Source organism: Musca vetustissima, unplaced genomic scaffold (genome assembly GCF_032173495.1).
Source record: "Musca vetustissima isolate MV318-11 ecotype Yass unplaced genomic scaffold, APGP_CSIRO_Mvet_v1 utg14190, whole genome shotgun sequence".
Classification (NCBI taxonomy): Eukaryota; Metazoa; Arthropoda; class Insecta; order Diptera; family Muscidae; genus Musca; species Musca vetustissima.
Genome location: NW_026872556.1, coordinates 40535 through 62874, shown reverse-complemented (window position 1 = coordinate 62874; position 22340 = coordinate 40535). Strand labels below are relative to the sequence as shown.

General features: G+C 35.1%; 1 protein-coding gene across 1 annotated transcript in view; it reads right to left on the bottom strand.

Moving 5' to 3' along the window:
- Window positions 1–22340, bottom strand: part of LOC133329141 (guanine nucleotide exchange factor DBS-like) — a gene marked incomplete at its 3' end in the record, with an annotated part of 91167 nt that overhangs the window by 29841 nt on the left and 38986 nt on the right. Inside the window, exons 2-7 of the mRNA XM_061537674.1 lie at window positions 8187–8684; window positions 8004–8118; window positions 5990–6080; window positions 5685–5915; window positions 5463–5612; window positions 5286–5398 (exon numbers count right to left, since the gene is read on the bottom strand). Of these exons, the coding sequence (XP_061393658.1) occupies window positions 5286–5398; window positions 5463–5612; window positions 5685–5915; window positions 5990–6080; window positions 8004–8118; window positions 8187–8684 (1198 nt within the window). The remainder of the gene's footprint in view (window positions 1–5285; window positions 5399–5462; window positions 5613–5684; window positions 5916–5989; window positions 6081–8003; window positions 8119–8186; window positions 8685–22340) is intronic.

The window sequence follows — 22340 nt, the reverse complement described above, 5'->3', positions numbered from 1 at the left end:
GTTGAGGATATGTTTGCCCTGCACTGGATCTGCATTGTTACTCATCGAGTTTTCAATGTTCGCAAAGAATCGCGTAATATTTTTAAAAATGTATCGCATTCAGTTCAGTTTTTTGTTTTGTGAATAAGAGAGTGGATGAAAGTTTTCGCATGTTTGGTTTTCATGATCGATCGGATAGTTCAGTTCGGTTTGGTTTGTCATATTATGAATTACACAAAAACAAACACGCACACGTATTGTCAAGTGAGATGTGTGATAGAGCATTGCGCCATTTTTAGAGAGAGAGAGACAGTTTTGATAGAAAAAGAGAGACACACAAAAATTGTTTTGGATGATCAATGGAATGATGTAAACATTGACATTTGTATGTACATTTTGTTATTGTAATTGCAACAAGAGAAAGAGAGAAAGAGGCAGAGATAGAGAAAGTGTGAGAGATATAGTGTGATAGAGAGAAAAAATGAAGCATGACGAGTATAAATGAGAAGTTATTGTTAAGTCTCTTATCTGGTGTATGATGTGATGAAAGTGTCAGAAAGTAAAAAGTGAGTTAAGGCCTAAATGGGGTGATATTATACATAATGCATGATTATCTTTGAGATAAATGAACGTAAGGAGAATTTTGTCGTTGATAAAAGCCCAAGGATAGAGTATTTTATCAAAAGTGAATAACAGAAGAGGAATTATTTCAGATACCGAGGAATTATTACCGATAGCATTGCCACTTAATTAATAGGCCCTGAGATGAATTATCTTTGAGATAATGAAACTACATCGCCGTCAGGATAATTATCTCAGAGAAAATAGGTCGTCAGAACCTTTATCTCAGAGATAATAGGCTGTCAGGACCATTATCTCGGAAAAAATAGGCAATTATCTCAAAGATAATAGGCCGTCAGCACCATTATCTCAGTAATAATAGACCGTCGGGACTGTCATGTCAGATACAATAGGTCGCCAGCACCATTATCTAAGAGATAATAGGCCGTCAGGACCATTATCTCAGAGATACTCGACCGTCAGGACCATTATATCAAAGGTAATAGACCGTCAGGACCATTATCTGAGAGATAATAGACCGTCAGGACCATTATCTTAGAGATAATATCTCAGAGATAATAGGCCGACAGGATTATTATCTCAAAGATAATAGGCCGACAGGATTATTATCTCACAGATGATAGGCCGTCAGGATTATTATCTCACAGATAATAGACTGTCAGGACCATTATCTCAGAGATAATAGACCGTTTAAATCATTATCTTAGAGATAACATACTGTCAGGACCATTATCTCAGATATAGTAGGTCGTCGGGGTCATTATCTCAGAGATAATATGCCTTCAGGACCATTACCATAGAATTAATAGACCGTCAAGACCATTATCACAAGGATAATAGGCTGTCAGGACCATTATCTCAGAGATATTAGGCCGTCAGGACCATTATCTCAGAGATAATAGGCCGTCAGGACCATTATCTCAGAGATAATAGGCCGTCAGGACCACTATCTCAGAGATAATAGGCAGTGGGGACATTTATCTTAGAGATAATAGGCAGTCAGTATCATTATGTCAGAGATATCAGACCGTCAGGACCATTATCTCAGAGATAATAGGCCGTCAGGACCATTACAGTCCGTGATGTCCATTGTATACTGCCAGTAAAATTATCTATAACATAATATCATATATGTGATGAAAGCCCGTCAGGACTAAGATTTTTAGAATACAATAAGCATTATCTTTGAGATAATAAACTGACAGGAGTACTGAAAATTAGATAAAATATCGTGAGAAGAATTAATCTTTACATAATGGAGGGGAGAGAGTTTTCTTTGGATTATAATAGTATGCTGAGCATTATTTCTGGGATAATAATCCGCCAGCAGCATCATCTCTGAAATAATAGGACGCGAGGACCATTATCACATAGATAAAAGTCCATCAGGGACATTATGTTTGAGATAATTTACCAATTATATCTCATCAGAAGCATTGCATCCGAGATAATAGCCCGTCCGAAATTTATCTGTGAGGCAATAGACCACCAGAAGCATTATCTCTTATATGATAGATCATCAGGAACATCACCATCTTTTAGAAAATAGTTCGTCAGGACGACTATCTCTGAGAATATTAAATGCGAGGTATCACACAATTCTTTTTTTGGTTACGAACAAAACATCCCCCATGTCTGGACAATTTTTCCCATAATCATTTAATAGTACATGATATTTCATAGTATACTTTCAGGCGGTTGTTAATAGATGAAAATAAGTGATCAAAAATGTTGGGTGGGTGTGTGTGTGTGTGCATAAATTGTGAGGTGTGATTAGAAAAAAACAACAAGAGGTGAACATTTATTGTGTGGTGTATTTTGTGTATGTTTGGTTTGTGTCTTGGGTGATCGAGGTGTAATTGAAGGCAAATGTGTAGAGTTGTGTGTTGGGAATTTATCTCCATGGTATTTATTTTTTTATTCTTTGAACAATTACAAATGAACAAACATGCAAACACTGACACGAAACGAACGAACTACTGACTCTGATACTACGAACAAAACTTAGAAGAAGACGAATTTAATTCTATGAAAATTAAATGTAAGATTAATTAATTAGTTAACTACAAAACAAATTGAAAAGAATGCCAACGATTTTAAAGAAGAAGATATTTGAAAAATAAAATGAATTGGAAACCAAGGCTGAGTCCCTTTGGAGGCCAAATATGCATCCACCAAGTCAATGCCTCTGAGATATGTGAGCACCTGGTCTAAAAATTTCTGATATCAGAAGCCGTCAGAAGTATTTTCTCTGAGATAGGAGGCTGGGAGGACCATTAGCGCTGAGATAAGATGCCGTCAGGCCATTTATCGATGAGATCGGAGGACGTTAGAAATATTATCTCTGATATAGAGAGTCATTACCTTTGAGATAAGAAGCCATTGGGACATTATCCCGAGATAAGTGGCCATTAGAAACATTATCTCTGAGGTCGTCAGAACCTTTATCAATAGGATCACAACCGTCAGGACCTTTATGGATATATGGATATATAGTGTCATTATCTTTGAAAGAAGATACCATTATCTCTCGGATAATATGCCGACAGAAACATTATCTAAGAGATAATAGGCCATCAGATGATAAGATAAAATAAGAGTCCGTCAGTACCTTTATTGATGAGATCAGAACCGTCAAGACCTTTATCGATGAAATCAGGCTGTAATACCAATATCTCAAAAATGAAGGACCATTTTGCCTTAGATAGGTAGCCGAGAGGACCATTAGCGCTGAGATAAGAAACCGACAGGAGAATTATCTCTATGATAAAATACCATCAGTACCTTTTTCGATAAGATCACAGGTCGTCAGAACCGTATCTATGAAATAAAGGGAACTTATAATTCAGATAAGAAGCCGTCAGGGCCATTATCCCTGGGATGAGAGACCAACAGAACCATTATCTATGAGATAATAGGCCATCAGGAACTTTTTTCGATGAGTCCGATGATAAGAGTCCGTCAGGACCTTTATCGATGAGATCAGGGCCTTTATCGATGAAATCAGAGGCTTAATATATCTAAAAATTGAAGGACCATTTTGCCTGAGGCCGGGAGGACCGTTATTACTGACACAAGAAACCTACAGTACCATTATCTCTGAGATAAAAGACCGTTAGTACCATCTTCGATGAATTCAGAACCATCAGGACCTTTATCTCTGAAATAAGGGATCATTATCTTTGAGATAAGAAAATGTCAGGACAATTATCTATAGGATAGGAGGTCGTCAGTAGCTTTTAGGTCCATTATTTACAATATAAGACACATTACCTCTGGGACACGGATCATGGCGAGTACGCGATCCCTACATATAAGAGTGGTCTCCCCACGATCCATAAGGAGTTGAGAAATATGGAGTTGGGAATGTTGGAAAAAGTAAATAAAGAGGACATCATGACCATCTCTGATATAAGAGATCGTCTGTTTAATTATTTATGAGATTATAGGGCAATTATCTCAGAGATTAGAGACAAATATCTCCACTATCTTGTGCTCATTATTTCTGAGAGAAGAATCAGAATCAGAACCATTACATTTGAAATCAGAGATCATCAGGACCATTGAACTCAGAACATTGACCACTGAATACTTATACGAACATTATCTTTGAGATAAAAGGACGTACGAATAGGAACAGTTTCTAGTCTATTATTCTGCAGGAAGTCTTCGGTTTTTTTTAAAAGGAGACCCTCGTTCTTCCACAGAGAGACCTTCTAGTATTCTAAAACGAAGACTTTTTGGACCTCTAAACAAGTTATGCTGCTATTCGAACAGAAGATCTCATATACTTCCAAATAGAGACATCCCAGAAAGACTTTCTGGTTTTAGAAAGGGAGACTTTCGGGTATTCTAATGAAAATCCACCTGGTATTCTAAGGAATACCTCTTGGTCTTCTTTGAGATGACCAGTTGGTCATCTAAAAGAAGACCTTTCGGCCTTTTATGAGAAGACCGCTTAACCTTATATGAGAAGACCTATTGATCTTCTATTAAAAGAACTCTTGGTTTTCTATGAGAAGACTTCTTGGTCTTCTATAAAGGGTCTTTTGTTTTACTATAGGAAAATTTGCTGATCGTCTATGACATTTCCTATCGCCTAAAATCTACAAAACACAAACATCGGGAATGACATTATGAAAAAAATCATGTCAAACAAATGACAACTATTGTGGCTTGAAATGAAATTAGAAATGAAATACGTAAACGAAATGAATTTAAAAACTGGATTTTACAAAACCGAGACGATCTTTTACCGATTCCATTTGGATTTAAAATTAAAATAATTTGGCAGTTAAATTTGATTTTTTTAAAATAAATATTACAAAAACATATCGTTTTTAGTTTTATATTTTTTTTACAAAACCAGTGCAGAGCTAGAACTGAATTTAATTATAATAAACATTTAAACAGATTAAAGAATAGTTGTTTTTTTTAAGAGGTTAGAAAAAATATAGTATAGAAAAGAAACTAAAACCATTATTTTAATACAAAGACAAAGGGGTTGGGGGCGATTAGTAAACATGGCGGTTAGGGGTTTTAGTTTCATTAAGGAATTCATATTTATTGTGTGGGTGGGGGGTTAGGATTTTAAGTTGAAAATTAGTCTCAGGGTTAGAAGGGGTTATCATCATTGTTTAAATATTTATATATTAGAAAAAAGCTTTTTGGAAAATAAATTCATAAAAAGCTTGAATTTTCTGTTTTTTCAAATTCCGACTTACCGTTCTATGGAGCTAACATTGCCGGTACGTTCTGAGAATTCCTTGATTTCTTCATTCGATTTAATGTTATTGAGCAAAGTTTCACCATGTTTGGCGGCCGCTAGGATTTCATCCTTGAATTTATATAAAAAAAACAATTATTGGGACTACCATTAAATCATATTTGAAATATCCTACCTTTAATCTTTGATAATCCGCTCCCTGATCATCTAACAGCTTTTGGGTGGCTTCAACAGAATTCGGAAATTCTGTATCGTGTATGGCCTGTATGAAAATGTCCAATTCCGCCGAGACTTGATGCGTTAAACTGGAGAATTTTTCAAGGGACTACAAAAGTAATAAAACAAATAAATAAGAAATAAAATAAACAACAACAAAATTGTTTTTTTTTTATCTTACTATTCTTTGTTGTATCCACTCATGATGTGAATATATCAGAGATCCACCCATATCTGCTGTCAGTTGACTCTGTTCAATATATTCATGTAGATCACTCAGTGCCGAACAGATAACCAAACGAAAACGATATTCATCTTTGGAAAATTTTGTACTGACTTCAGAGATGGCCTTTTGAAAGAGACCCGATGGCCGTAACACATAGACAACATGTATAATGCCGGGAAAGTAGATCTAGGCGGAAGAGAGGGAGAGAGAAGTGAATATTAGGGGAAATGTTGGAAGATGTACTACAAATGTTTACTTACCGATATCCTTTGCAGAACTGTCTTAACGGAATTCCATTTATCTTTTCGCCTATCGATAATTAAATGAAAACCCAAATCGGCATCTTGTAATCTGGAAATGGAGGGAAGAAACGATGGATAAATAAACGGAGTAGAGCGTTCATCTTTTAAGGGGAGCTAAAGAAGGAATTCATCACTTTATAAATAAGGTCCTCTGGACAGAAAACCATTAGCAGCCAGAATAATTATAACTGAGATGAAAAATCGTCAGAACCATTACAGGACTGCCACAAATATTTCCTCTGAGAGGATATTGCAACAGAACCATTATATCGAATATAAGAGATCATTATCTGTGAGATAAGATTCTGCTATGGGCATTATCTCCAAAGAAGACTTTATAAATTCCATTATCTTTGAGATAATAGCATTTCAGAAACATTATTTCATAGATAACAGCCAGATAGGATCACTATAAGTCAGATTAGAACCTTTCTGGGAAAATGATATCTGAGATAAGAATATGATCGGACCATTATTAAGTTAGTGTCTTTATCTTTGAGATGAAAGTGTGTCAAGCTCATTTTATCTTAGATAAGAGTCCTGACCGACTCTTATCTAAGAGCCTATCGGGATCTATATTTCTGCGATAAGAACCTGCCGTTGCCAATGTTCCAATGTTTGAGTTAGTCAGAACCATTATTTCCGTGATAAGAACCAAATATCTCCGATATATGTCTGCCAGGACAATTATATAGCTAAGATAACAGTCTGAGAGTACCACTATCTTTGATATAACATCATGTCAGGATCATCATCTCTGAGATAAATTATCTCTGTGATAAGAAGACTATTAGCTATTAGATTAGATCTGAGATAAGGGCCTGTCTTTAACCATATATCTTAGATAATAAATTGTCAGGAACATTATCTCCGAGATATGAGTCTGTCAGGACCATCACCTCTGTGATAAGAACCCATCGGGAACATTATCTCTGATATATGTCTCTCAGGACCATTATATAGATAACATAGGTGTCTGATAGGCCCTCTATCTTTGAAATAACAGCTTGTCAGGATCATTATCTCTTATAAATGCCTGTCCGGACAATTATCTCTGAGATAAGTATCTGCCAAGAATGGAATAGAGACAGATAGGACCGTTATATCTATCATTATTTCTGAGATCCTGTCGGGATCCATATCTCTGATATAAGCACATGTCGTTACCTATATCTTTTAGACAAGAGTCTAAGACATATGAGTCCGACAGAGCAAGGGAATTCATAGATGATCAAAATCTGGGAGTCTTTCTTAGAAGAAGGGAAGCTCTTATTGACGAGCGGAAGGGAGTCTTTTGTAGAAGATGGGAGTTTTTCATAGACGGGCTGAAGGGAACCTTTTTAGAGGAGTTGGTGGAAGTCTGTGTAGACGATCTGAAGGGAGTCTTTCATAGACGAGCTGAAGGGAGTCTTTCATAGACGAGCTGAAGGGAGTCTTTCATAGACGAGCTGAAGGGAGTCTTTCATAGACGAGTTGAAGGGAGTCTTTCATAGACGAGCTGAAGGGAATCTAGTGGGAGCCAGTGGGACCTACTTTAGAAAGCTCTGGAAACAGAACATTGTTCAGTAGAAAACCTTTTCGTTTTTCTAGAAGGCCTGAAAATATTGTTAAAGAGAAGGGAACTGATAAACAGCTATACGAACACCCCAAGGTATATGAAAGATTCTTATGAAGCCGCTCTGAAGCTAGAAAACATTCCGAAGCACTTCAAAGGATGGAAGTCTTCTTAAAGTCCTCGTATTGATAGGGAATCTTCTGGAGCTCTGATATTGATAGAAGATCTTAAGACACTCTTCTATTGCAATAAATCGTTGTTTGTACCTTTACATAGAATATCCTTTTTAGATGATCTTCTGAACCTCTTTTATGGCTAGAAAACATCTAAATACCTTCTATAAATAATGCACTGCTTAATCTTCTACTGTAGTCCCCACCTTCGTGGCCAATTGCAATTCTTTTACATAATACTTACGATGGCACTGAAGTCAGATATAATATTAATTTTTGATAATCAACCTCTTCCAGTGTATTGAAATTATTATTATCGGGAAATATGATGAGGGGACAACCTTCCTGGGAACGACCACCTATAAAAACAAAACGAAAAACCATAATTAATATCGAAACAAAAAACACGAAGCTTCTTCCCACTCACCTGTTATAATGGCATGCTGGGGATGTAATAGATCCGCTACATCGCCAATATTCAAGACACCCTCACTGCTCATTGTCGCCGGGGCTATGTGTTCCAGCAGTGAATTTACACTGCCTGAAACGTGACGTAAAATGCCCGGCAGCGCCTCGGTGGCATAAGAAATAGTCTGTGAATTAATCGACGAATTGGAGTTGGTACTGATGATGGACTGTTGTTGGAGCATAGAGATAGTGTTGCCGTTATGTTTTGGTGTTGTTGTTGCTGATGCACTACCTCCACCGCCACAGCCACTGCCACTACTGTTGTTATTGTAAATGACAGATTGCTGTAGAACGGTTTGTATGGAAGTTGTACTATTTGTGGAACATTGCGATTCTAACATTTGATGGTTCACCATTTGTTGTAGCTGGGGATGTGACTGTCGCTGCTGCTGTTGTGTCGATGTCATAACAATTGTTGTTGTCTGAGATCCAGTCACTACGGAGTCAACATCATTATCTGTAAAAAAGTGACGGAAAAATGTTAAAAGAATTATGATTATGATAGCTAGAGCACGATGGTTGCATCGTGTAAGACGCTGAGGAATTGCAGAAATAGACAGACAAACAAACAAAGCCAAGTAAAACAATTCCAAGCTGATTACAAAAACAGTTGTTGGGGTATATTGTGTTGCTGGACGCTCTTATTGCCTTGCAATGGCAAATATTTACTTTGCCAATGTTTGTCGAACTGCACGCAATAAATATCTAAGCGTAAATGCCACCAGTCCAGTTCTGTCGTCTGTTGCGTTTGTTCTTTGCATTGCCTTTTTGTCATTTGGGTCACAACGATTATGCGGAAAATACATAGATTTCCCTATGTGTGTCTTGTGGAACAAACACACACACACACAGAAGACCGATATGGGATGAAACAGAAGACGTGAACTTTATTCAGAAGTTATGATAATTAGAGTTATATGGAATCTTGAAATACCAGTTTGAAATGAAAATGGCGGGATACGGATTTTGAAATGTATAAAATAAAAATAAATTAATATAAAAAGAAAATATAAAGGAAATTTTGATAACTGATAATTCAGAAGTTTTCCACAAATGTTCCTGCTTGTTTTTGTTGCGAAGTAGGGAGTCTTTCGTATACTAGCTTAAGGGGGTATTTCATAGACGAGCTGAAATAGGGAGTCTTTATAGACGAGCTAAAGGGAGGCTCTCACAGATGAGCTTAAAGGGGAACTTTCAAAGATAAACTGAAAGAAGCCTTTCAAAGATGAACTGAATATAGACTTTGATAGACGAACTGAATGGATTCTTTATGGACGCGCTGAAGGGAGCATTCCATAGACGAACTGGACTAGACGAACTAGATAGACGAACTAGACTAGCTTAAGGGTGTTTTTCATAGACGAGCTGAAATAGGGAGTCTTTATAGACGAGCTAAAGGGAGGCTTTAACAGATGAGCTTAAAGGGAACCTTTCAAAGATAAACTGAAAGAAGCCTTTCAAAGATGAACTGAATATAGACTTTGATAGACGAACTGAATGGAGTTTTTATGGACGCGCTGAAGGGAGCATTCCATAGACGAACTGGAGGAAGTCTTCCATAGACGATCTGAAGGGAGTCTTTCATAGACGAGCTGAAGGGAGTCTTTCAAAAACGAGATTTTCATAGACGAGCTGAAGCAGGGAGTTTTTCATAAATGAGTTGAAGTAGGGAGTCTTTATAGAGGAGCTATAGGGAGACTTTAATAGACGACCTGAAGGAAGTCTTTAATAGACCAGCTGAAGGGAGCATTTCATAGACGAACTGGAGGAAGTCTTTCATAGACGAACTGAAGGGAGTCTTTCATAGACGAGCTGAAGGGAGTCTTTTAAAAACGAGATTTTCATAGACGAGCTGAAGCAGGGAGTTTTTCATAAATGAGTTGAAGTAGGGAGTCTTTATAGAGGAGCTATAGGGAGACTTTCATAGACAAGCTGAAGGGAGTCTTTTATAGGCGACTTGAAGGAAGTCTTTCATAGACGAGATGAAGGGAGTCTTTTATAGACGATTTGCAGGAAGTCTTTCATAGACGAGCTGAAGGGAGGATGTCTTTCATAGACGATTTGACGTAGAAAATCTTTATAGACGAGCTGAAGTGAGTCTTTTATAGTCGAGTTGAAGGGAGCTTTTTACACAAGAGCTGAATCAGGGAGTCGTTCATAGGCGAACTGAAAGCAGTCTATCGTAGAAGAGCTGAAGGGAATTTTTTCATAGACGATGTGAAGCATGTTCTTTCATAAACTGAAGGTATTAAAGATTAGCTAGAGGAAAACATTATAGACGAGTTGAAGGAGAAATTAAGGTGAACTTTTATGAATAAAAATTATAAACTTAGCAGTTATATCCTCCATGTAAAACACATTAAAAAATCCGCTATTACCTTATATAGAATTTAGTAATAGTCCTTTGAAAAATATCCTTTAAAAAATCCACGCATATAGCTCTGATAGTCCTTTGAAAAAAAATCATTTAAAATAAAAAAACATGCCCACAGCTCTAAAAGTCCTATAAATGATAGTGATTTGAAAAATACACGCCCATAGATCTGATAGTCCTTTGAAAAATAATCCACGCTCTGATAGCCCTCTGAAAAATATCCTTTAAAAATCCATAATAAATGCACGCTCTGATAGTCGTTTGAAAAATATTTTATAAAAAATAACCTATTGCTCTGATAGTCATTTAAAAATCCACGCCTATGGTTCTGATAGTCGTTTGAAAAATATTTTTTAAAAAATCGCCTATTGCTCTGATAGTCCTTTTAAATATCCACGCCTATTGCTCTGATAGTCCTTTAAAAAATTCACGACTATTGCTCTGATAGTCATTTTAAATATCCACGCCTATTGCTCTGATAGTCCTTTTAAATATCCACGCCTATTGCTCTGATAGTCCTTTAAAAAATTCACGCATATTGCTCTGATAGTCCTTTAAAAAATCCTATTGCTATGAAAGTCTTTTAAAAATTCACGACTATTGTTCTGATAGTCCTTTGAAAAATATTCTTTAAAAAATCCACGCCTATGGCTCGATAGTCCTTTGAAAAATATTCTTTAAAAAATCCACGCCTATGGCTCGATAGTCCTTTGAAAAATATCCTTTAAAAAATCCACGCCTATGGCTCTATAGTCCTTTGAAAAATATTCTTTAAAAAATCCACGCCTATGGCTCAATAGTCCTTTGAAAAATATTCTTTAAAAAAATCCACGCCAATGGCTCGATAGTCCTTTAAAAATTTTCTTTAAAAAATCCACGCCTATGGCTCGATAGTCCTTTAAAAATTTTCTTTAAAAAATCCACGCCTATGGCTCGATAGTCCTTTGAAAAATATTCTTTAAAAGAATCCACGCCTATGGCTCGATAGTCCTTTGAAAAGCATTCTTTAAAAAATCCACGCCTATGGCTCTGATAGTCCTTTGAAAAATATTCTGAAAAAAATCCTTAAAAAAGATCCACGCCTATAGTTCTGCGAGTTCTTTGAAATATACTCTTTAAAAACTCCTCTTCTCTGACTTTGATAGTCTTTGTGAAAATATATATATTTTTTTAAATGTAAATTCACCTTGCTTTCAATACCACCCTCCATATTTATTAAAAATAAATATTTATTTATTTCAATCCCCACATTTCACATGCCGTTAATGGCTCCTATTATTATTTTTTTTTTATAATTTTTGTAAAGTGGAAAAAACTAATAGATTTTTTTTACAATTCTACCTCCCCTTTTATTATTAATTGTTTTTTTTTCTTTATTTCAATTCTTTTATTTCTGTTTACATTTCCCAGATCTTATTCACTTCCCTATTTGTTTGTCTACAAATATACTTAAAATGGGGAAAAATACAAAGTGATTTAGTTGGCATGTGAATGAACGGACTAAATTGAAAGACTAAGGGCTAAGAGTGGTATTGCACCGACAAAATGCGAACATGCTATGGTCGATGGGTCCAAACGATAACATATTAAATGTACGAGTATATATTTAAATATAGGTCACTGGCTAAGTAGACTATATGTGTATGAGATGTGTGGGTGTGCGTGTGAGTGCATATTGCCTGGAGTCTAAACATCGTTGGCTTCTCTTATTCCCATTCAATTGTAAGGTTGGCTGGCTAGGCCTTACCTTAAGAACTCCATAGATTTCCATTTATTTATTATTTTTTTCTATTTACTTATTGTGGGCAAACATATGGTACTGTTGTTGTTGTTTTTGTTTCATCCGCCCGCACAATTACCACCCAATTGTCCCATTGCCCATTATTAAGTGAATGGGTGTGTGTGTGTGTGCGCGCTCTTCTATTTACCATCCATTCAGCCCCACAATAATAATAAACACCAAAACCCCAAAGCCAATCCAATTCATTCCAAACCAAAGAAACAACTATTCCAGCAACCATCCAACGAAGAGGAAACCATTGAAAAATAAGAAAAATCGTCATGAATTAAGTTGTAGAAACGTAGTCGTGGGCAAACATTCAAAGTTACATGGAGTGTAACTGCAACATCCAGTAAAACCAGCAGTTATTCATAAATCCACCATCAACCATTCACTCCAACAGATGCCCTTCTATTGATGAAACGTACAGTGGGTCAAGGGAGCTCTAAAACACTTACAAAAATATAATTTAAGAAATTCAAAAATATTCTTTGAAAAATCCTCTCCTATAGCTCCGATAACACACTAAAAGTATAAAAAAACCACTCCTATAGCTTTATCGCCTTTAGCTCTACTAGTTCTTTGAAAATATTCATCAAAAAATCCATACCTATAGCTCTGATGGTCCTTAGAACATTTTTCTTCAAAAATCCACAACCATGCATGTGATAGTCCTTTGAAAAATGTTTTCTAAAAAATGGCCTGTAGCTCAGATAGTCCTATGAAAAAAAAATTTTCCTTAAAACGGTCTATAGCTCAGAAATTTCTTAAGCTCCTTAAAAAATTTACCTTCAAAAAAGCCACTACATTTGATCTGCTTATCCTTTGAAAAACCAAAAAAAAAAATCCACGTTTATTGCTCTGATAGTCCTTTGAAAATAATCTTTAAAAAATCCACGTCTGTAGGTCTGATACCCCTCTAAATATATCCTTTAAAAAGTCTACGCCTGTAGTTTCGATAACCCCCTAAAAATATTCTACAAAAAATCACGTCAGTAGCTCTGATAGTTCTCATAGTTCTTTTAAAAATAGTCTTTAAAAAATCCACGCGTGTAGCTCTGATACCCCTCCCAAAATATTCTTTAAAAAATCCACGCCTGTAGCTCTGATACTCCTCCCAAAATAGTCTTTAAAAAAATCCACGCCTGTAGCTCTGATACCCCTCCCAAAATATTCTTTAAAAAATCCACGGTTGTAGCTCTGATACCCCTCCCAAAATATTCTTTAAAAAATCCACGCCTTTAGCTCTGATACCCCTCCCAAAATATTCTTTAAAAAATCCACGCCTTTAGCTCTGATACCCCTCCCAAAATATTCTTTAAAAAATCCACGCCTGTAGCTCTGATACCCCTCCCAAAATATTCTTTAAAAAATCCACGCCTGTAGCTCTGATACTCCTCCCAAAATATTCTTTAAAAAGTCCACGCCTGTAGCTCTGATACCCCTCCCAAAATATTCTTTAAAAAATCCACGCCTGTAGCTCTGATACCCCTCCCAAAATATTCTTTAAAAAATCCACGCCTGTAGCTCTGATACCCCTCCCAAAATATTCTTTAAAAAATCCACGCCTGTAGCTCTGATACCCATCCCAAAATATTCTTTAAAAAATCCACGCCTGTAGCTCTGGTACCCCTCCCAAAATATTCTTTAAAAAATCCACGCCTGTAGCTCTGATACCCCTCTAAAATATTCTTTAAAAAAATCGTTGTCTGTAGCTCCGATAACATTTTAAAAATATTCTTATGGCTTTGATAGTCATTTGAAAAATATTATCTAAAAAATCTACGCCTATAGCCCTGAACGTTCTTTGAAAACTATTCGCGAACATAACTTTGAAAGTCCTTATAAAAAAATATTTTTAAAACCGTAAGGAACTATTAGCCATCTTTGGAGCCACTGTACCCCCATCACCATCTGCCTCAAATTGAGATGCATTAAATAGTACTTTGAAAAATATATTTTTTTAAAAATCCTCGTCTATAGCCCCTAGAGCTCATCATATCTTTTAATGGACTACCCGAGCCATTGGCGTGGATTTTCTAAAGAATAATTTTTCAAAGGACTACCATAACCATAGGCGTGGATTTATTAAATAATATTTTCCAAAGGACAATCAAGGCGTGTATTTTATAAAGAATATTTTTTCAAAGGACCATCAAGGCGTGGATTTTATAAAGAATATTTTTTCAAAGGACCATCAAGGCGTGGATTTTATAAAAAATATTTTTTCAAAGGACCATCAAGTCGTGGATTTTATAAAGAATATTTTTTTAAAGGACCATCAAGGCGTGGATTTTATAAAGAATATTTTTTCAAAGGACCATCAAGGCGTGGATTTTATAAAGAATATTTTTTCAAAGGACCATCAAGGCGTGGATTTTATAAAGAATATTTGACAAAGGACTATCAAGGCATGGATTTTGTAAAGAATTTAATTTCAAAGGACTATCAAGGCATGGATTTTGTAAAGAATTTATTTTCAAAGGACTATCAAGGCGTGGATTTTATAAAGAATTTTTTTTCAAAGGACCATCAAGGCGTGGATTTTATAAAGAATTTTTTTTCAAAGGACCATCAAGGCGTGGATTTTATAAAGAATTTTTTTTCAAAGGACCATCAAGGCGTGGATTTTATAAAAAATATTTTTTCAAAGGACCATCAAGGCGTGGATTTTATAAAGAATATTTTTTCAAAGGACCATCAAGGCGTGGATTTTATAAGGAATATTTTTACAAAGGACTATCAAGGCGAGGATTTTATAAAAAATATTTTTGCAATAGACCACCAAGGCGTGGATTTTATAAGGAATATTTTTACAAAGGACTATCAAGGCGAGGATTTTATAAGGAATATTTTTACAAAGGACTATCAAGGCGAGGATTTTATAAAAAATATTTTTGCAATAGACCACCAAGGCGTGGATTTTATAAAGAATATTTTTTCAAAGGACCATCAAGGCGTGGATTTTATAAAGAATATTTTTTCAAAGGACCATCAAGGCGTGGATTTTATAAGGAATATTTTTACAAAGGACTATCAAGGCGAGGATTTTATAAAAAATATTTTTGCAATAGACCACCAAGGCGTGGATTTTATAAAGAATATTTTTTCAAAGGACCATCAAGGCGTGGATTTTATAAAGAATATTTTTTCAAAGGACCATCAAGGCGTGGATTTTATAAGGAATATTTTTACAAAGGACTATCAAGGCGAGGATTTTATAAAAAATATTTTTGCAATAGACCACCAAGGCGTGGTTTTTATACAAAATATTTTTGCAATAGACCACCAAGGCGTGGATTTTATAAGGAATATTTTTACAAAGGACTATCAAGGCGAGGATTTTATAAGGAATATTTTTACAAAGGACTATCAAGGCGAGGATTTTATAAAAAATATTTTTGCAATAGACCACCAAGGCGTGGATTTTATAAAGAATATTTTTTCAAAGGACCATCAAGGCGTGGATTTTATAAAGAATATTTTTTCAAACGACCATCAAGGCGTGGATTTTATAAAGAATTTTTTTTTCAAAGGACCATCAAGGCGTGGATTTTATAAAGAATTTTTTTTTCAAAGGACCATCAAGGCGTGGATTTTATAAAGAATTTTTTTTCAAAGGACCATCAATACGTGGATTTTATAAAGAATATTTTTTCAAAGGACTATCTGGGCGTGGATTTTTTAAAGAATATTTTTTCAAAGGACCATCAAGGCGTGGATTTTATAAAGAATATTTTTTCAAAGGAGCATCAAGGCGTGGATTTTATAAAGAATATTTTTTTAAAGGACTATCAAGGCGTGGATTTTATTAAGAATATTTTTTCAAAGGACCATCAAGGCGTGGATTTTATAAAGAATATTTTTTCAAAGGACTATCAAGGCGTGGATTTTATAAAGAATATTTTTTCAAAGGACCATCAAGGCGTGGATTTTATAAAGAATATTTTTTTAAAGGACTATCAAGGCGTGGATTTTATAAAGAATATTTTTTCAAAGGACCATCAAGGCGTGGAATTTATAAAGAATATTTTTTCAATTTTTTAAAAGAATATTTTTTCAATTTTTTAAAAGAACATTTTTTCAAAGAATATTTTTTTCAATTTTTTAAAAGAACATTTTTTCAAAGAATATTTTTTCAATTTTTTAAAAGAACATTTTTTTAGAACATTTTTTCAAAGGACTATCAAGGCCTGAGTTTTATAAAGAATATTTTTTAAAGGACTATCAAGGCCTGGGTTTTATAAAGAATATTTATTAAAGGACTAGTAGGGCGAGGATTTTAGAAAAAATATTTTTTCCAAGGGCTATCAGGGCCCGGATTTTTTAAAGCATATTTTTCAAAGGAATATCAGGGCCGTGGGCAAGGATTTTACAAAGAATAATTTTTCCAAGGGCTATCAGGGCCCGGATTTTTAAAGAATATTTTTCAAATGACTATCAGGGCCATAGGCGTGAATTTTATAAAGAATATTTTTTCCAAGGAGTATCCGGCATCTGTGGAACCACTGTCCCCCCATCACCATCTGTCTCAAATTGAGATGCATTCATTTGTAATAGAGTCCGAGTCCGGTGGTTACAAGAAGTACATTTAAAGGTGAATGGTTTTTATATTTCTTAGGTTACAGTTGGTCGTTGTGGTGGCTGGCTGGAGGTGATGGTGACTGACTGAATTACTTCTTCACCAAAGTTGAATTGGTTGATGGTTAGCTGATGGCTGTGGCGGTGGTGATGGTGGTCTTATGAATGAACATCATTTAACATGGAAATGGAATACAAGAACAATTAAAGAAACTGCAACAGCAACAACAACTGACTGAGTGACTGCCACCAGTGATAGTGGTAAAATGTTTATGGCTCTGTTTATATTTTTTAACCACATCTGAAGAAAAAAAAAACGAAAAAAATTAAAAGAAAAAAATGGGAAACAGATTTCATTCGAACGCGTGTCTTTTTTTTGTTTTTGCCCCCATAACAAGTGGAGTTGGTTTTTTTGTTTGTTTGGTTAGGGAATGGGAACTATTGCCGCTCACCCACAAAAACAACAACAACAACTGTTAAAAGTGGTTCTGGTTCTTATTACTCTGTGTGCTATGTTTAGGGTCTTTGCGTACATAGCTCACAACTCACAATATTTTTCAGTTGCATACCTCGAACCAAAGAAACTGTTGTTGTTGTTGTTCTTTGTTATCTTTGCCAAGTGTGTTCTTGTATTTCATTTCATCTTGTTATTGTTGTTGTTGTTTTAATATTTTCCACATTAAAATTGTTAATTGTTGTACAAATTGGCACGTAACTTCGGATCCAGTTACTGCAACGGCAAATAACTGAAGGAGACACTGGTGACAGACAACGGCAACGACAACATTCAATTGCAAGGTGTCTAAGAAGTTTTTGTTCTGCTTCTCCGAAGAACAAAAGTATTTCAGAATATTATTTTATATAGAATGATAAAAGAGACAACAATGCACACAGTCATGTAAATAAGTATTAGGTGTCTAGACGAGGTAGAACGTTTTGTCCCCAGACTAAACTTCTTGGTGATGGGCAAACAAAATTTAAAGGGCCGTACAGAGAAGAAATTTACTTTTTTAAAGAATATTTTTCAAAGGACTAACAGACCTATAGACCTAGATTTTCAAAGAATATTTTCCAATGGACAATCAGAGTCGTAGACAAAGATTTAAAAAAATTTTTTTGCAAAGGACTTTCAAATCCAAATGCTTGGAATTGTTAAAGAATATTTTTCAAAGGACTGTCAGCGCGTTGCTTTTTTAAGGAATATTTTTCAAACTACTTTCAAAGTCAGAGGCGTGGATTTTTTAAGGAATTTTTTCCAAGGACTTTCAAAGTCAGAGGCGTGGATTTTTTAAAGGACTTTCAAAGTCAGAGGCGTGGATTTTTTTTAAAGGACTTTAAAAGTCGGAGGCGTGGATTTTTTAAAGGACTTTCAAAGTCAGAGGCGTGGATTTTTTAAAGGACTTTCAAAGTCGGAGGAGTGGATTTTTTAAAGGACTTTCAAAGTCAGAGGCGTGGATTTTTTAAAGGACTTTCAAAGTCAGAGGCGTGGATTTTTTAAGGACTTTCAAAGTCAGAGGCGTGGATTTTTTAAAGGACTTTCAATGTCAGAGGCGTGGATTTTTTAAAGGACTTTTAAAGTCAGAGGCGTGGATTTTTTAAAGGACTTTTAAAGTCAGAGGCGTGGATTTTTTAAAGGACTTTCAAAGTCAGAGGCGTGGATTTTTTTTAAAGGACTTTCAAAGTCAGAGGCGTGGATTTTTTAAACGGCTTTCAAAGTCAGAGGCGTGGATTTTTTAAAGGACTTTCAAAGTCAGAGGCGTGGATTTTTTTTAAAGGACTTTCAAAGTCAGAGGCGTGGATTTTTTAAAGGACTTTCAAAGTCAGAGGCGTGGATTTTTTAAAGGACTTTCAAAGTCAGAGGCGTGGATTTTTTAAAGGACTTTCAAAGTCAGAGGCGTGGATTTTTTAAAGGACTTTCAAAGTCAGAGGCGTGGATTTTTTAAAGGACTTTCAAAGTCAGAGGCGTGGATTTTTTAAAGAACTTTCAAAGTCAGAGGCGTGGAGTTTTTAAAGGACTTTCAAAGTCAGAGTCGTGGATTTTTTAAAGAACTTTCAAAGTCAGAGGCCTGGATTTTTTAAAGGACTTTCAAAGTCAGAGGCGTGGATTTTTTAAAGGACTTTCAAAGTCAGAGGCGTGGATTTTTTAAAGGGCTTTCAAAGTCAGAGGCGTGGATTTTTTAAAGGACTTTCAAAGTCAGAGGCGTGGATTTTTTAAAGGACTTTCAAAGTCAGAGGCGTGGATTTTTTAAAGGACTTTCAAAGTCAGAGGCGTGGATTATTTAAAGGACTTTCAAAGTCAGAGGCGTGGATTTTTGAAATAACTTTCAAAGTCAGAGGCGTGGATTTTTTAAAGGACTTTCAAAGTCAGAGGCGTGGATTTTTTTAAAGGACTTTCAAAGTCAGAGGCGTGGATTTTTTAAAGGACTTTCAAAGTCAGAGGCGTGGATTTTTTAAAGGACTTTCAAAGTCAGAGGCGTGGATTTTTTAAAGGACTTTTAAAGTCAGAGGCGTGGATTTTTTAAAGGACTTTTAAAGTCAGAGGCGTTGATTTTTTAAAGGACTTTTAAAGTCAGAGGCGTGGATTTTTTAAAGGACTTTCAAAGTCAGAGGCGTGGATTTTTTAAAGGACTTTCAAAGTCAGAGGCGTGGATTTTTTAAAGGACTTTCAAAGTCAGAGGCGTGGATTTTTTTTAAAGGACTTTCAAAGTCAGAGGCGTGGATTTTTTAAAGGACTTTCAAAGTCAGAGGCGTGGATTTTTAAAGGACTTTCAAAGTCAGAGGCGTGGATTTTTAAAGGACTTTCAAAGTCAGAGGCGTGGATTTTTAAAGGACTTTCAAAGTCAGAGGCGTGGTTTTTTTAAGAATATTTTTAAAGGACTTTCAAAGTCAGAGGCGTGTTTTTTTAGGAATATTTTTTAAAGGACCAATAGATTTTTTAAAGACTTTTGTCTGACGATTTTTTCTTTAACAAAAAATTAGTCCGAGATTTGAGGGATATTTCTTAAAAAAAAAACATATTTCCTATGTCCAGGATAAGGGCATGAGTACTACAGAAAACTACTAAAAATAAAGTTCATCATTCCACCGGAATTTCCGTGACCTTCCAAATGAAATAAAATTACTCATAATTATTAGTATTTTTTTGTTATCGATAATGACATTCGTTGGCGAAATATTTTTGCAATGTTGTTTTTTTTATTTTCATTATTGTGTTTCACGAGTTTTCAAGTTTTGTTTTTATTTTACAATATCTGCTTGTATGTGTTTGCCATTTGAAATAACTAATAAATAATTACATGGTGCCATTAGCAGCTATTTCCGAATTGTTTAAAATTCATATTCACAGTGTGATGCTAAAAATCACGACGATGACGTTATAAATTTTTAATTTTATTTGAGATTAGGGGGAGGGGTTATAAATGAGGAGGTGTAGTTTTCACACAATGCTAGTGGAGGCAATGGAGCTTAAAATCTAACAACATGCCAAAATGTCAACAGTAGTAGCAAGCTTAGAGATCGAACGACTAATCATGTAGGGTTCGGGACATAATGATAATTTGTTGATATTTGTACAAGGTAAAGGGTTTGATGCCCTGCAGGGGGTTTAAATTAAATTAATGTATGTATATATTTTTTCTCAAAACTAACTTTGAAAAAATGAGTACTTAGGTTATAACGATTGGATCATCACTAACGAGGACCTGGCATGGGAAAAATCAGTCTTGGACAAAATACAGTCCTGAGGGCCTGACGATTTTTTTTCTTTAGAAAAAATTTATCCTGAGGGCCTGACAATTATTTGTCAAAAGAAAAAAATTGTCCTGAGGGCCTGACGAATTTTTAATAGCAAAAGTCGGTCCTGTGGACCTGACAATTTTGTTTATAAAAAAAAGTTTTTTTTCTGTAGAAAACAATCATTCCTGAAGGCCTGACGTTTTTTTCTATAAAAAGGGGATTTCAGAGGGAGAATTCGGTCGATCCTGAGAAAATCAGAAAAAAATCAGTCCTGAGGGCTTGGCTAATTTTTTCTATAGAAAAAAGTCTGTCCTGTGTCTATAGAAATAAATAATGTGTAGAAATTTAACATTTAATCTTAGGGTCTTAATTAGATTTGTCGTTTTATTTTCAGATTTATTTTTCTTTCAAGTTTGGCGGAAGTCAAATATAAGCTAGAAATGTTGGCGCTTTCTCTTAGCTCACGTTGGTTATTAAATGTGGGCACAAAATGCCCATATATAAACCAAACAGAACATCATTATCAACTAGAACATAATGGCTATATTTGATTTTATTTGATCTCAAAACACATCTCGTAAATATTAGTTTAATGATGACTTCAACGAATAAACAAATACAGTCAATCCTATGTCAAATGAACAGCGTCGAGGGCTTTATTTTTTTAAATGATTGCTTACACGACGCGAAGTTCCCACTAGCTTCACTGTCGGAACACAATCGCTTCGAGAAATGTAGGTGATTCTATGATGATTTGATCTATTTTCTTCTTCATCTTTTGTTCATATGCCGTGTTCTTCATTGTCAATTTTGTTTGTGTGTGTGTTTTTTCTTCTAAATTAGGTTTCCGCATTTTTATTCATTTTTGTTTTGCTCTTTACATTTTTTGTTTATTTTGTTTTCATCTCTTTTTTTTCATGCCACCACTCTCTGATAGTTCATCACCATCGTCATAATAAAATAGAAAATATAAACAAAACTACGTGATTTTTCGGTTGATGGGTGACTGTGACTGGTGGTTGGTCCCATTGTTAATTGATAACAATTAGCCACAATCATCAATTCAGCCATCAATCCATCCATCCATCAATACTTTCTTTTTGGCCAATGCCGCACATAAAGGGAATTAATTCCGGCATGATAACAGATGTACTTCCCATTGATATCGAACAAAAGAAACGAGTCCAAATAAAGAGAAGGTGAAACAGAATTCTTTTTTATTAGAAATTGTTACAATAGATTAAGAAAAGTAAAACGGGAGATGATTTCGGCAGGTGACTTAATCTTACAAAAAAACATCAATTTTTGACTGCGGAATTTCTTTCATAAAAAGTTCAGTATAACTAATTTTTGTCTATAAAAAATCAGTCTCGAGGGCCTGACGAATTTTTCCAGAAAAAATCAGATGCGACGAATTGTTTTCTATAAAAAAATCAGTTCCGATGGCCTGACATTTTTTATAGAAAAAAATCAGTCCCGAAATCTGACTGTCATACTTTTTTCTATAAAAAAATCAGAAACAAGGTCTGAAGAATTTTTGTCTATAGAAAAACATCAGACCCAATGACTGACGATTTTTTTTCTATAGAAAAATCAGACCTGAGTTCCGACGATGTTTTTCTATAGAAATAAATCAAACCTGA